This window comes from Aulostomus chinensis, chromosome 12 (assembly GCF_037954235.1).
Source record: "Aulostomus chinensis isolate RoL2024-O1b breed Wild chromosome 12, RoL_Achi_v1.0, whole genome shotgun sequence".
Classification (NCBI taxonomy): domain Eukaryota; kingdom Metazoa; phylum Chordata; class Actinopteri; order Syngnathiformes; family Aulostomidae; genus Aulostomus; species Aulostomus chinensis.
Genome location: NC_141331.1, coordinates 7,172,457 through 7,187,856, shown reverse-complemented (window position 1 = coordinate 7,187,856; position 15,400 = coordinate 7,172,457). Strand labels below are relative to the sequence as shown.

General features: G+C 42.4%; 1 protein-coding gene across 5 annotated transcripts in view; it reads left to right on the top strand.

Annotated features, from left to right (window-relative positions):
* Positions 1-15,325, top strand: part of lims2 (LIM and senescent cell antigen-like domains 2) — a 29,236-nt gene extending 13,911 nt beyond the window's left edge. For 2 of the 5 annotated variants that reach the window (XM_086219829.1, XM_086219828.1), the window contains exons 2-11: positions 5,422-5,581; positions 6,261-6,327; positions 6,439-6,559; positions 6,713-6,862; positions 7,814-7,964; positions 9,444-9,536; positions 10,469-10,517; positions 11,233-11,308; positions 11,714-11,902; positions 13,064-15,325. In XM_086219829.1, the coding sequence (XP_086075955.1) occupies positions 5,422-5,581; positions 6,261-6,327; positions 6,439-6,559; positions 6,713-6,862; positions 7,814-7,964; positions 9,444-9,536; positions 10,469-10,517; positions 11,233-11,308; positions 11,714-11,858 (1,012 nt within the window). In that variant the 3' untranslated portion in view covers positions 11,859-11,902; positions 13,064-15,325. Of the gene's footprint in view, positions 1-374; positions 719-5,421; positions 5,582-6,260; positions 6,328-6,438; positions 6,560-6,712; positions 6,863-7,813; positions 7,965-9,443; positions 9,537-10,468; positions 10,518-11,232; positions 11,309-11,713; positions 11,903-13,063 lie in introns of those variants that run through there. The other 3 variants (XM_086219826.1, XM_086219825.1, XM_086219827.1) reach the window with 3 other exon arrangements.
* Positions 15,326-15,400: the final 75 nt, after the last annotated feature.

Genomic DNA, 15,400 nt, shown 5'->3' with positions numbered 1-15,400 from the left:
TGTGTGTGTGTGTGTGTGTGTGCGCGCGCGCGCCACGGCCCAGTGACCTCTGTCTGGGCAGGCGTCAGGGTGGGCTCTTTAATTTCAGTAACTGGCCCAAGAATAGACAGTGAGTGTGACAGGAGGGAGATCAGTATGTGTACCTAAGAGTGAGAGAGGGGGAAAAAAAGGGAGGAGTAGTTGATGTGGGAATGAGAAAAAGAGGGAGTGTGTCCGAGTGAGAGGTGTGTGTGTGTGTTTGTGTGTTTGTGTGTGTGTGTGTGTGTGTGTGTGTGTGTGTGTGTGTGTGTGTGTGTGTGTGAGAGCGAGAGAGAGAGAGAGAGAGAGAGAGAGAGGGAGGGAGGGAGTAGATCCAGCTCAGTCTGACCAGCATTTCAGTCTCCCTCCTGCAATGAGGATTACAGTTCCTTCTCATTACCAGACTCTCATTCTTCATTGAACCTGTCCAGAGGATTTTTATCAGGATTTTTTTTTTGGGTAGGGGGGGGGGACTTTTTCAATCAATTCAGACCGTTCATTGTACGAAGATGAATGGTCGTGCTCTGCCACCGTCCATACCTGAGGATGGGGAAGCTCTGGACCACATTCCTCATGAGGAGATGAACGGCTTCCATCAGGGTGGTGACGGAGGAGAGGCTGAGGTCCCAGTCTCCAAGTCCCAGAGACGGAAAAGCGATGTCAAAGTTTATAAGGAGTTTTGTGATTTTTATGCTCGCTTGTAAGTACACCGTTAAGAAGAGATGGACGAAAGCCTTTGGGGTCAGGCATAAACATGTAGGCGCTTACTGGGGGGGGGGGGGGGCGAACTTGATTACTTTGATTGTATTTCTTTAAGGGGGAAAAAATGTCCTCAGTCTAATTTAAGAATATCCTTGGAGAAAATCAGCAGTTGCACTGGGACAGAGGTTGCTGATTCCCTGGCTTGACCATGATTTGCCACATCATTAAATCATGATCCGAGAAAAATTAATTTCAGAAGCTGGTGTTGCCACGAAAGCTGTTAACAGTACAGGAAGACTGGTAGGCTTTCTGTCTGCTCCCAAACGGTCGCTGTGTGCTCCGACCTTCCTGTTGCGCTATAGAATGTGAAGAATTCTGATATTCCAGAGAAGCAGGGTTTTAGCAGCCAGTTTGATTTGCTTAAGCTGCCTTAGGTGCTCTGTTTGTGCAGGCATAGCTCCAAGGTCTACAGGAGAGAGCGAGAGCACAGAGGAAGGGCTATTTTTGTGCCAAGGGGGGGAGTTGTTATGCAAAGTAGAATATGCCAACTGGTATTCAAAGTATGTCAGCATGAGGGACAAATATACATGCTGTACTACCAACGAGATCTGGGTAAAAGATACCGCAGGAAAACGTAGACAAAGGGCCATCGGCGGGTTGATGAGGGGGAATTTGGGAGTTTCTGTCTTATCAGGTGCTTGAGACTCTGAAGAAGATAAAACTCAGGTGGGGGCATCGTTGACCGTAAACTGAGACGGTAAAGTGAGGTCACGTCAGTCATGGAAACATTAAAGCTCTCGTGTGGATGTGTAGGATTTGAAAATGTTTAACTTCACCAGCAGGTCACCTCCTGCTGGGTCAAAAGACAAGAAAAAAGAAAGAAGGATTTATTGGATTTATTAGGAAACTGCCACCACATTTACAGCGTCCCCTTTAACCACCCGCCACGCAGCATGGAAGAGTCATGCCCCGCCTGCCAGGCAACCATCATATTCACCATCTGTACATCACCGACTTGAACAATGATTAAATGAACAGCCTTGGTTATGGTGCCTCAATGCATGTCACCGTACTTGCTGTTTTACCAGGGTCTGCAGAGCAGCAGGGCCTTAGTGAACAACGACAAATAGTCATTTTTACCTTATGTTTAATATGGTGGTCAGTTTAATGCATTTAATTGTTATAAAAAATATCAGATGAGTTGGCCTAAATAATTAATTTCCTCACTTTATAATCATTTACAGCACAAAAACCTGGATTGTGAGTGGTCAGCAGCGGCCTTAAAAGAATCAGTTTAATGTATTTTTACCAAGGACAAGCAGGAGGTACAGAAAAAGTCGATGAATGCCTGTAATCTTTGTACATCGTTCATAGACACACACACACCTGCATAGACGTGTATCCTGGATGAGGCTGACAGGGAAGAAAAGGAAGCCAGGGAGAGGACACCAGAGGAGTGAGGATGGAGGGAGCAGAAAGTATTCATAACAGAAGTCATCGTCTGGATCCTCTTGCTTTGCTGACAACCAGCCTCCATTTATAGTCACAGCCCAGCATGGTTTGGGTAACAGGGTAGAAGGAGAATCCCATGTGGACCTTTTTTTTTTTTTTTTTTTAAGAAACACGCACCCTAAGGCGCCTATGTTCATCTACAACATCTGAAATATTTATCATCTGATGTATGCCAGGAAACACAAGCCAATGGGAAACCCAGAAACAATCAGAGCTGCCTGCGTTGTTAACAGCTTTACATGAACATGAAACGATTAACTGAAATATCCGTGACTGAAAGAGATGTTTTAAATTAAAAATTAAATTAAACCAAGTAATCCTCATAAATCAGCTTTTACGCTCAGGTTTGTTGCCAGTGGTGTGGTGTCGTGTCCACACCAATGTATTTTTAGATTATTCCGTTATTTCCGTTCTGCTTCATTTATCATTTATATTGGTTGCTCATATTAATACCTTACTTTTCTTTACCCAGGTATTGTTTTAATTAAAAAAACATTTTTTTTTCATGTTTACTCATGTTATGGCTTAAGTCTGTTTTTAGGGGGGGAACAAATCTCCTCATTTGTAATGAATTTAACTTTAAATCAAGGGGAGAGTTACTAGAGTAACTAGGTATGGGAGGACGGGTGGCGCCGGGGAAAAAGCTTGTTGCCACCCGGCTGGATTTAGCAGCCAGGCTGGCAGCATGACTTCTGAATTACCACGCGGAACGTAAGTGGCAGCTGGTGAGGGATCATGTCCTCCTTAATGGCTCTGACAGACTAATTACTCCGCTCTTATTCTGTCGACAACCTGCGTTGAATTAAATGAAGAAAGCCTGTTTTATTAAAGTGCCACAACTGCTTATAGTCTTGTTTCTAACTGTGCTAAAGGCAGATTAGAGAGTGGAAATGCCAAAGGGATGTATCACTTCCTCCCATAAATCCTCTAGACAGGGCAGGGCTGTCAGCGTGTGTGATATCAGGTTTGACCGGGCATAAAGAACAATATGCATTTGATAAGTTTGAGAGGAGTGCACCGACAAGGAATTTGTGCTTATTCTCGCGTGGTGTTTAGTGTGGTCAGTATAAAAACGTTGTACAAAGATGTTTACTGTTGAATGGACGAGCTGAAAAATTAGCGGTTATGAGCAGCGTGTCTGGGAGCTTTTGGAATTCTTGTTAATCCTCATCGTGTTCTAATGAAGTTAATAGGACACATGGCTTCACTCTATAAAAATCGTACACGCCGTGTGTGCGTGTGTGTGCGTGCGTGTGTGTGTGTGTGTCTGTGTGTGTGTGTGTGTGTGTGTGTGTGTGTGTGTTGCCTCGATACTCTCTGGTATTCTGACCTTTCTAACAAGGCAGATAAGCCAGGATGTTTCCAACATTCTCTCCTCATTTTCTCCCTCTCTGTTTACACATCTTTGTCTTCAACATGTTTTAATTTATTCCTCGTTTTTGTGTATCTTGGCTGCTTTTGTTTGTTTTGGAACAGTTGGATCATTTTGATTTAAAGTCTGGGATCAACATGGATTCAGTCCAAGGTTCAGGGCAGACAAAGCATAAATATGTAATGAAATGTGTCAGCAAAAGGGCGACATTATTTATGATGAATATTTGTCCGCTGCACGGTTTTTCCGACGATAACATAACTTGCCTTCTTTAAAAGAATAAACAGTGAGCGTACAATGTACAGAAGTTATAGTAGACGCACAGCCCAGATTATCTTCAGACTCTCAGACAATCGATGACGGTTCAGTTTAAGAATCAGTAGGAAGCACAGATGAACAGTGTGACTCGTGTCCATCTGGTATTTGAGAGTTCTCTGCTTCCACTGAAGGAGAGATGTCAATCATTACATGTTATTAAGAACACATAATTGAGTGAGCTGCATGTATTTCTGTGTAATGTAGAACTAGATAATGGGAGATAAACTATTTCTGCTGCAGCCAGGAGGTGTTGTTTTTTTTGGGTGTGCCATATTTTGTGATGCAGTATCTGGTACTAATATGTCCAGTGTAAGAAGTTATTAGTTGATGTATTGTAGTTTGTGTGTCAATGCAGTAACAGTAGTGTCTCCAAACTGAAGGAGCGCTATTGAGATCGTCTGTTGTACTCATGCAATGTGTCAGTATTCCAGTGGTTTGTTCTTAACGCGGGTATCAGACCAGTGTTTGTGGAAGGTTTTACCAGCATACTGATTGACATCTGAACACGTAAACACATGTACACTTATCACAGGCAGAACACACACCTGATATAGACCTCAGTGCAGCTGGGTGGAGCATGACTTTACGCTGAAAGAACATGTCGATTTTTCCATCTCATCCATTCCCACACCCTGACGAGCTGACCCAAAATAAACACAAAAACCAAGGCGGAGTGTGCGCACGCACGTGTGTGTGTGTGTGTGTGTGTGTGTGTGTGTGTGTGTGTGTGTGTGTGTGTGTGTGTGCTTGCGTCCGTGCATGCATGCGTGTCAATGCCTTGTGCAGCGTTTTCTCAGTTCAAACTTTGCAATATTTCAGAGCTGCGAAACAAATTACAAATCCTTGAACATGTACAACCAGCTTACCCCAACAGTCGAAGCACCTAAAGGAAGTTTAATCACTGATGAACGATGGTCTGTAAACCAGATTACACAGAATTACCTGGCTAATTATCATGACACTTGATGGAGGGGTAGCTTGGGCCAAGAGTTTTGTGGCAGATCCAGGTGTTGTTGTTTTTTTTTCACTTGCTTTGAGGTTTCAATATAAAAGAGAGCAGGGCCTTTGCTATCTCTAAAAGATTAAAGTAACAGCTCACACACTGCAGGGCTCCGATATCAGTTATTGCACCAGTAGCAATGCTGACGTTGTCATTCATTTCTCAGAAAATATTACATGGACCTTTAAAAAAAAAAAAAAAAAAAAAGACAACTACAATTTACTCTATTATGTTGTGTCGGCTTTAGAGGGAATCAGAGACTAAATAAGTAATTCGGTAAATTTGGGAGCTGAAGTTTTGAGTCTTAAAACCAATTGTTTGGGGGGGGGGGGGATGGGCCTGGAAAAAACTTCTGCTCCACATAATCACCTCAAAATATTTTAGTATCAGTACAGATAGAGAATTTGTCATCTCTCCAGTGTTATTCGTGTTTACTCGTATATCTCTTGTATTCATAAGAACTCTCTGATCCTTATTATGATTTGTATTTTATTTTCAGCAACATGGCCAATGCGCTGGCCAATGCCATGTGTGAGCGCTGCAAGAGTGGCTTCGCCCCTGCAGAGAAGATAGTGAACAGCAACGGAGAACTCTACCATGAGCAGTGCTTCGTGTGTGCCCAGTGTTTCCAGCAGTTCCCAGAGGGACTCTTCTATGAGGTGACACTTTGTCCTTCTTTTTTCAATACTGCCTCTCATCATTACAGTGCATAAATTGACAGACAACCGGAGGACGATAAAAGACTAAAAAAAAAAGGAGCTGGGAATGATTTGGCTTTGGAAAGGCCATGCACACTGCACTCACTCTCAGGCCTGCTAGATGTGCTCTGTTCCAAATACACAGATAATGTTGGTGTATCTGTAAATAAGGCAGTGTTGAGGTATGTTGGGATTTCTAATACAGGAGACTGGTGACTTTTCCTTTGCAAATACTGTCGACTTGATAAAACAGTGTTATGTACAACTGTTATGCAGTTAAGCCCCCCTGACTCGGGGCTTATTGCTCCTGATGCTGCTCTGTTACTCAGAGACGAGGTGTCTGTTACTCAGATCGATAGAAACATCGAAGCAAGGCATTAACCTTGAAGTACCTGGAAATTACTCTGCCTGCCATGAAGAAACAACAGTCAGTAGCAGGCTAACTGATGCAGACGTGTGAGGAACCTGGCTTTATTTTCTTGTTTTTGCAAGATATAAAGTAATAAAATAAGCCGCTACCTGCCACGTGCCTGCTAAAAAAACTCCACATTCGTTTTTTTTTTTTTTTTTTTATTGTTGTTGCCACTATAGTATGTTGTTTCTTTGATCCACTGAGAAACATGTCTATTTCTTTTGACAGTTTGAAGGCAGGAAGTACTGTGAACATGACTTCCAGATGCTGTTCGCTCCCTGCTGCCACCAGTGTGGTGAGTAGGAACTACAGCAAAAGAAAACATCCCACCTGGTCCAGTTCCTCAGTATGGGGATGGAGCCTGGAGGTACACCTGTAAATATTCATTCAACTGTTCCTCTCTCAGGCGAGTTCATCATCGGCCGTGTGATCAAGGCCATGAACAACAGTTGGCATCCAGAGTGTTTCTGCTGTGATATCTGTCAGGCTGTGCTGGCCGACGTCGGATTTGTCAAGAATGCTGGCAGGTCAGTTGCTCTTTAACGAGCCTCTGGAGTCCCAGCAGATCCTTCTTTGGAAAGATAATATGAGTTTCAAATCAAGCAGCTCTCAGTCTTTGCTGTTAATCATTTCATCATCGTTTCCTCTGTTAATCAGTCCCTCCCTCTCCCTACCACCAGGCACCTGTGCCGTCCATGCCACAACAGAGAGAAAGCGCGAGGCCTGGGCAAGTACATCTGTCAAAAGTGTCACGCCATTATTGAAGAACAGCCTCTGCTGTTCAAGAATGACCCCTACCACCCGGATCATTTCAACTGCAACAACTGCGGGTAAGCATGCACACACAAGCCTGACCAGCTGTGACGGTCTTGTTCAGAGCAGATCGGCAGCGTGATGGCCGGAGGAGGCATGGAGAGACATGTTGCGTCAGGTTGTGAGCACATAAAAATCTTTCGTGGTCACAGATCTGTTCACTGATTCAATATCCTTTTGAATGATTCCTGGAGAGCCTTCAAACGGCACAATGTGAGGACAGAGAGCAGCGCTTTCTGAGGGTCAAAATGAAATGTGCCAGCGCCCTCAGCTGGACAAAGTGTGTAATGGTGACACAGTAATTCAAAACATTTGCAGGTAATTTAGTGTTTCAAGCTTAGACCAAGGGTCTGTTTCTATAAGATCTGTCCATCCTCTCATCAAGTTTATTTTTGGAAGTCAGTAAAATTTGAGTTGTACAATGATGTGATTCACGCTCTCTGTTGCCTTTGTTTACAGAAATGCAAATTTCATTAAAAAATTTGAACTTTATTCTCACTTTATTTTGTAACAAATACCTACTGGAACATCCATCCATCTATTTTCTTCTGCTTATACTGTTAAGGGTTGTGGTAGGGGGGCTGGAGCCTGTCCTAGCAGCCTTAGGGTGAAAGGCGGGGTTCCCCCTGGACAGGTCACCCTTCGCAGGGCCAACACATAGAGACAGACAACCATTCACTCTCACAGTCACACCTACGGTCAATTTACAGTATCACTCAGCCACGTCCCCTCTTGATGTCTTTGGACTGTGGGAGGAAGCCGGAGTGTGCAGACTCCACACAGAGAGGCCCTGTGCTCCAGCCGGGACTGGAACCTGGAACCTTCTTGCTGTGAGACGACAGTGCTGACCACTGCACCACCGTGCCGCCCCCAACTGGAACAATACCTAACATTGGTCTTGTTGAAATCTGCTGTGTAAGCATAAGTTTGTGTGAATGATTTAAAGTAGAGCTGATCTGCCTCTGTAGGAAGGAGCTGACTGCTGATGCCAGGGAGCTGAAGGGGGAGCTGTACTGTCTGCCCTGCCATGACAAAATGGGTGTCCCCATCTGCGGGGCCTGCAGGAGACCCATCGAGGGACGCGTGGTTAATGCCATGGGCAAGCAGTGGCATGTGGAGGTCTGAAGTTCAGCCTTTTGAAAACACCATCACTTTAACATCTACACTGGATTAAAACTCACTTTCAATCAGAACAAATTGTGTAAATGTTATAGGCCAGCGTTCTGTTTAGCTGTTGTGTGCTGCTTCAGTTAAAACTGAAACAAAACACTGGTTAGGTCTCCAGTTACCATGGTGATATATTCTGCCAAAATGTCAGCCAACTTGGTGCTACTGGCCCCAGGTGAAGCATCTCAGTGTTTTCTTGTATTTACTGTACTTGTTATTGATATCCACCGATGAAGAACGGTGTGACATATGTGAGAAACTGAAAGCAGACGTTCATCGAAGGGATTAGGGGATTATTTTCAAGTCATTCATTCCTTCATCTGTGTGTCTCCCAACTTTTACCAGTTTTATCTCCACAGTTTTGTTCAGTGCCCTTCATCTCTGAGCATCATTCCTCCATCACCTGCCGCAGCCCGTCTCTTTATTCATTTTCTATGGAATGATTCCAACTATTTTTTAATCTTCTCACATTGTTTGGCAATTTTCCTGTCTTCCCTCCTCCACTTGTAGCATCACGTGTGCAATATTTGTGAACGGCCATTTCAAGGTCACCCATTTTTTGAGCGTGGTGGTCATGTTTACTGCGAGAGACACTTTGACATGGTGAGGGAATTGTAGTCGCGATTGGCCCGTCACTGACTGCTGCCTGGTGTCTTCCTGCCTGGCCTCCAGAAAAGGGCTACACTAATATAGATTGATCTGTGGGATCTTTTATGTCAAACTAACACCCCTTTTATTGTTTCTGAAATATAAATGCAATTGTTAGAAGTACAAGCTAACGTTATGCTGTGAACAAACTACACCATGGACTTGCTTGACCGGTAGTCCCGTTCAGCTACTTTCAAGCAGAAGTTGTATTTAAGACACATGAATGCTCACTGGCACGTGATATTTGCTGGCATATTTTATGTCCTGGAGTGCCGTGTAAAGCACCAGCCATATTTCAGGTGTTAAACTGGTAACTCGTTCAAAAATCCCGTTGACCTTGCCATGAGGGAACTGGTTATTCAGCGGTGCTTACTGATTTGTGGGCGTCGGAAGGATTGTTGTAATCGTATTCCCATCAAACGTAACACTTTTTTTAACTCCGAAAAATCCACATTGGTGTCACGCTGCTCTGCGCGACTCATCCATGCTGTCCTCATAGACAGGCACGAGTTGTCCTTTTAATGAAATGTCGTCCACTTGAACGTAAGTCATACAGTAGCAAGCTTCAAATGTTTGCCGGGGGAAGTGCAGCATCTGGAGCTCTATACTCTCTACTCTGTTGAACACAGTAACTGGACAGCTGGACTGATGTTTTTGTGGTCCGACCTGATAATGGACGTGGAAATTATAACACCAGCTGTTGCCGCTGCCTGTCTGATCCTGCTACTGGACTGGCCGATTGCAGATCTAACCATTTGTGCTCGGCTGTGGGTTTGTTTGCAGCATTTTGTGTGTGCTAAGTGTGAGAAACCTTTCCTGGGACATCGTCACTATGAACGCAAGGGCCTGGCCTACTGTGAAACACACTACAACCAGGTAACACTCGACGGGACGTTTGTGATTGAAACATGCTGCTCTGCTTCATCTTTCATCAAATCTCTCCTCCTCTCGCTCCAGTTAAGTCGGCTGAAAAAAAATCTGTACTCGGTGCCAAAATTGAGATTAGCAACCAACTGTGACAGTTTTTGACTCAAGTACTTAACTGAACGGGATAATGGATTAATGAAAATGCTGTGGTCAAGAGGACAGTGTTAAAAAAATGTATAAGAAATTAAAAAAAAAAAAGAGGGAGATGTGAGTCATTTTTCAGTCAAAATAGTTTCACAAAAAAAACCTTCAATTTTGAGCATTCTTCACTTCGTAACAAAACACTTGCAAAGATGTAAAAGAAAAACCTTTAAAAAAAGGAAAAAGTTTTTAAAAAAAATCTTTTTATGAATGGAGGTGAATGCGTACAGCCCTTATTTCAGCCTGGGTGTGGTCAGGAAAGGTGACTTCGGTCCATTTTTCCACAAAGGTTTTCAGTGGAGCACAGCATAGTAACCATAGTTACCCTGGTAGTCATAAATCACTATGATTTTTCTCCTTTTTCAGCAATGGCTGACTTGCAACAAAAAGAACAAGTGGTCTGTCCATTTGGATGACAGTCATATTAGCAGATATTATGTCAGATTTATTTCCGCACAGATGTCAGGAAATCAGATTACATGTACTGTTCTCCTGTTTGCGTGTTAACATTACGGATCAGATCTGGGTCGATCGAATCAGGCGGTCTGAATGAGGTCTTAAGATAGATTTCCAGTTGTCCCTCCAGCCTGTTCTTGTTTGCATGGGATGTGAATGCAGAGCGTCAAGTGAAACATGACAAAGATTACTGTCGCTGCATTGTGATGCACATTTTTGCTTGTTAAGACGCGACCCTGCGTTCATGTTAACACTGTCTGTTTCTCTCCCCTCATCCCTCTCAGCTGTTTGGAGATGTGTGCTACCACTGCAACCGTGTGATTGAAGGAGATGGTGAGACCTCTCGTTTTGATCTTCTCTATACTGGTTCTGATATCATCAATTAACTGTCGTTTTCTTTTACGTCAGTGTTCCTCAACCACTGGATTTTTGTACAGTAAAATAATCTAGAAATATAATTGAAATGCTGTATTCAAATCATGTGAATTTCCTAAAAACACGAATAACCCATCTTAAAAGACACAATTTGAGACGCTGAGTTTGGTGAGCTAACCACTACTGTAAGTCTTTGTTGGGCTAAATGAAGGAAAAGTCCCTGCAGTGCTGAAACAACAGCAGAAACATTACTATTTCAGGAAAATGTTTTAAATTGGTTCATAGATACTATCAAGATCCAATTGAATATGTTGTTGTTGTTGTGTTTCCAATGCTTGGAGTGAGGCTTGAAGCGGCGTGTTGAGACAGTGCACCCAACTTTTACTGGAATTCATTAACACGCTGAAGTAGATGAAATAATTTGATATCTTTGTTTGACTAATGGACCCTGGCATGTTAGAAGCATGAGGTGAAGGAACTCTCAGCAGAAGAGCTGGAGAACCCTGGTTTCATATGATACTAACTGTCTTTTAATGTATACATCCAGTGCAGCTTTCTTGGCTCATTCCTCCTTTTACCTCCTGAGGAAACTACAGGTATATGTATTATGTATGTGAATGTGTTTCTCTCTCTCTCTCTCTCTCTCTCTCTCTCTCTCTCTCTCTCTTTTCAGTGGTGTCTGCCCTCAACAAGGCCTGGTGTGTCAACTGCTTTGCCTGCTCTACTTGCAACACAAAGCTGACCCTCAAGTGAGTGATGCACAACTCTCAGGGACTCGCTGCAACATCAATACTGTCACCGTTTGGTGGGATTCATCCGAACATTTGTGACCCAGATTCTGTTCTCATTCTGTATTTTACACAGTCAGGAAGCGCTTCCTCTCACAACAACCTGCTGTTATCTGACTTTCTCACCTTTCTGTGACGACCTTTGTGGATTTCTCCTCCAATGCGCCTCCCTTTCATCATCCTCTCCGTTTTTCTTGCTTCCCTTTCATTTAAACAATACCCTCTCTCTCTCTTATCCTTCCTTTTCTCCTCCCCTTCGTCTCTATTCCTGTCTTGTCAATGTTATTCTTCTCTCTTTGTCCAACTCCTATTCTCTCCCCCTTTTACCAACTTCTCGCCATCTCTCCTCCATCCCTGCCCCGTCAGGGATAAGTTTGTGGAGGTGGATCTGAAGCCGGTGTGTAAGCACTGTTATGAGCACCTGCCAGACGACATGAAACGCCGGCTTGCCAAGCGAGAACGGGACTCAAAAGAGAAGAAGAAGAAACCGCTGATACCCATGTGTCTGTGATCCTCTTTTTCTCCTTTCTCCACACTTCCACTCCTCTTCTGTTGGTCAGTTTCCATCCTTCTTTCTGTCTATCTTTTGTTTTCATCATATTTCAAACACGCCCCTTTTATTCCTCTCATTTTGGTCGGGCTGTGCAGATGACTAAAAGAAATCCGGGGGAATATGCACGATGTGACCGTATCTCAGTGACCCAACACTGGAAATGTTTCAGTACACGACTCGCTCTCACCCAGAAACATAAGTAGAGATTAGGCTGGTAACCTCTGAAATGCAAACAGGAAAATCAGATCAGTCACATGTTGAAAGGACAGCTTTGTTTCTCAGGTCTCCTGCTCTGTCTGGGCCTGCATGGTAAAGCTGTAATCACTTAGGGCAGCTCACTGGCCTCGGCTCCAGAGTCCCTCAGAGGTTGACACGTGTCCCTCTCCAGCCTGTGATTATCTGCTTTGGCAGGGAATGCTGTCATTGGGCAGCTGGGTTGTGGGGGTACAGAACAAGTGTAAATAATGGTGCTTGCTACAGGAAGCACACAGACATAAGAAACGCTGTACCTCAAGCGGAAAGCAGAAAAAAAATATTGTGATAAAATGTTTCATTTCAGTTGATGTTGCGAATTATTGATAATTGTTAGTGACACTTTATCAGTCAGGCTTAAAGCGATCCAAAAATTATTTCTTTTTCCAGTATTCACATACTGTATTGGTGTCTTGAGCACATAAAGATCCTTCCCATATCACTTTGTTGTTGCTCCACCATGCAGGAAGAGCAGGCACAGACAGCTTGCTTTAAGTTTATGGCGACTGACGCCTAAACTGTCCAAAAACACTTCCGTATACAAACGCTGAAGAGCAGCATCCAAAATGATTCAGCTCAAAGCGTTCAACTGTTCAAAAAGCCAAATCCAATGCTAAAGAAATGTATTTTTCGCCACGTTAAATGGATCCGCCCCAAAATGTAAAAGATTCTACCCTGGATCATGTTCTTCCCCTCTACCAAGATAGGTGAAAACTGGACTCATAATTTTTGCTTCATCTTGCTCACAGTCAGACAAACAAGCACCAAATACATGACCTCCTTGTTCATTATTATTAGAGCTACATATCAGCTTGTCACCACACCAAACCATCTTCATGAAAGAAGGGGAACAATTGATTTCATCTGCATTAGACAGAACAGCGAATTCACTGTTCATTTCTCCTTTACAGGAACAAGTTTGTGGAGTTCGACATGAAGCCTGTGTGCAAGAAGTGCTACGAAAAATTCCCTCTGGAGCTGAAGAAGAGACTGAAGAAGCTGTCGGAAACCGTCGCTCGGAAGTAAACACAGTGTTGAGCACAGCAGGGTGGAGGGCGATCTCCAAACATGACAATCACATGGAGTAACATTTGTGTGTCCTGTTCAATCTAGGATTTAAGTTACAACTGCAAAGCTTTGAAAGGGTCGTTTAATGAGTCGGGAACTGATACGGCCAGTTGTTTTATCATCAGAGACCCACGGTATGTTGACATGCTTGCCTTATTTCACTACGATCAATCCCAGACGTACAATGGTGGTCCTGTATTTCATGAGGATTCACGCTATGAGCTTGAATTTCGAGACATTGGAAACAACAGATTGCCAGCTTGAGTTTGTCTGTGTTACTGATATTCATGAAAATAGGAATCCTAAAGGAAATTGATAAAAAAAAAAAGTTTTATTAAATATTTATATGATATCTGATATTAACTGTTGTCCACCAACATTGTTTTATTTTATGGACTGTAAATGTGCATTTTCTTTAACATTATGCTACACATATATTTCTGTCTAGCTTTATAAAAATTTTACCAGCTCTTTTATTGACAGTGAATTATTTATGCCATTCACAAGTTGCAACCTTGCTATTCGTTACCTGGTTAACGGCTGCACAATTTGACGGAAAAAGTCACGTTATTATTAATATTACAGAACTGCAATTTGTACTGAATAAAAAATAGTATCATAAGTGTACTTGCTCGTTTATCAAAGGGATGCACACAAATTAGTGATGATTTTGAAACGTGTTTCTCAGCTCAAATTTACCAATTTAAACGAGCGTAGAAAATACAAAAAATATTTTTTTGCAGTAACATTTTAAAAGATTGTTTTGCTAAATTAAAATTGTTAATTAATTAAAATGTTTTTGTTTTTTTTCAATTTTAAAGCCATTTATGCAGTACTTTTCAAAATTAGAGTTGCGATGAGGTCTTTTGTTGTTGTTGTTTGTTGTTTTTCGCAGCTGTTTGATGCACAGGTTGACATCATGACTTTACGGAGCACCGGAGTGGAAAAGATATCTAAAAATATCTTTAAAAAAAAGATACACTGTAGTTTTGCAAGATCTTGAAGTTTATTTCAACTGGTGATTTTTTTATTTTTTTTTTATTTTTTTTGGACACACATCACTGTAGAGGAAAAGTTTTGCGGGAAACAAAACTTAATATCTTGTAAAACTTTTGTGGGATTTTTTTTCAAAACTTTAGCAGGACCTCACAAAAGGATGCCCCCCTTTTTTTAATGACATCCTTGTTTTTTTGTTTTGTTTTGTTTTTTTTAAACCCCGGGGCTCCGTACAATTTTGATCCTAGTAATCGTGCAGCACTAGTCCAGTAACTATATCCACTCTAACCTTACATTAAGATTATTTGGCTCACTTCTACTAACTAATATAGTCCAGTACACCAGCGCTTGCGTAACTCACGTGCCTGTAATCACTTTCTGTTAAGTCCAGTCTCATTTACAACAAATACTTGTGGTCAGCATTATAAGAGGGACCCTGTACACCACCACCAGCTACATGACCTGAGCATAATCGCTTCATAGTGACAGGATGTATTTCAGGGCAACTGGTGTGTTACAACTTGATGGACTGTGGCATGTGCTGAGACCGGATGTGGGAGTAATGTCAGATGTGAGAACATGTTTCTCTGCTGTTTGTAATCCAAAGAAAGTGATCCTCTTAGAGAGGTATACCAACTTCCTCGGGGCTCAGACCCTCTTAGGAAAGAAAGCCAACCGTTGAATTCGTTTAGTTTCACTTGAGCAGCATTTTAACACTGAAAGCTTTTCTTTTCCGTATAAATACACATTCCATAACGGAGCAAAAGTACAAGCCCTGTGTTTCTGTTTTGAATCTCACTGCTGACGCTGCAGGACTTCTCATATGGCATCTACAAGCATCTACAGGACTGTTACGAAGCAGAACTTCTAAAAATAGTTAAGTGGAAAGTTTTGTGTGATATCTTAGGTGACTGAGATTACTGTGTAGTATTTGTACCTTCAGGATGCCTGTCCAAAAAAAAACCAAAAACATATTTGTTTATTCATTTAAACACACCAAAGTGCATGCTTTAGACTTGAAAGGTTAGTCTTTTTTTTCATATACATGAGAATTCTGTAAACTCACCTGAATAAAAATGTACGTCAAAGACAACCTGTGTACTTGCTTTGGTTTCAGAGAGTGTTTTGGTGCACTCTTGCATAGATTCAGGAACTCTACTAGAGGCATGATTCCTCCAAAAGAT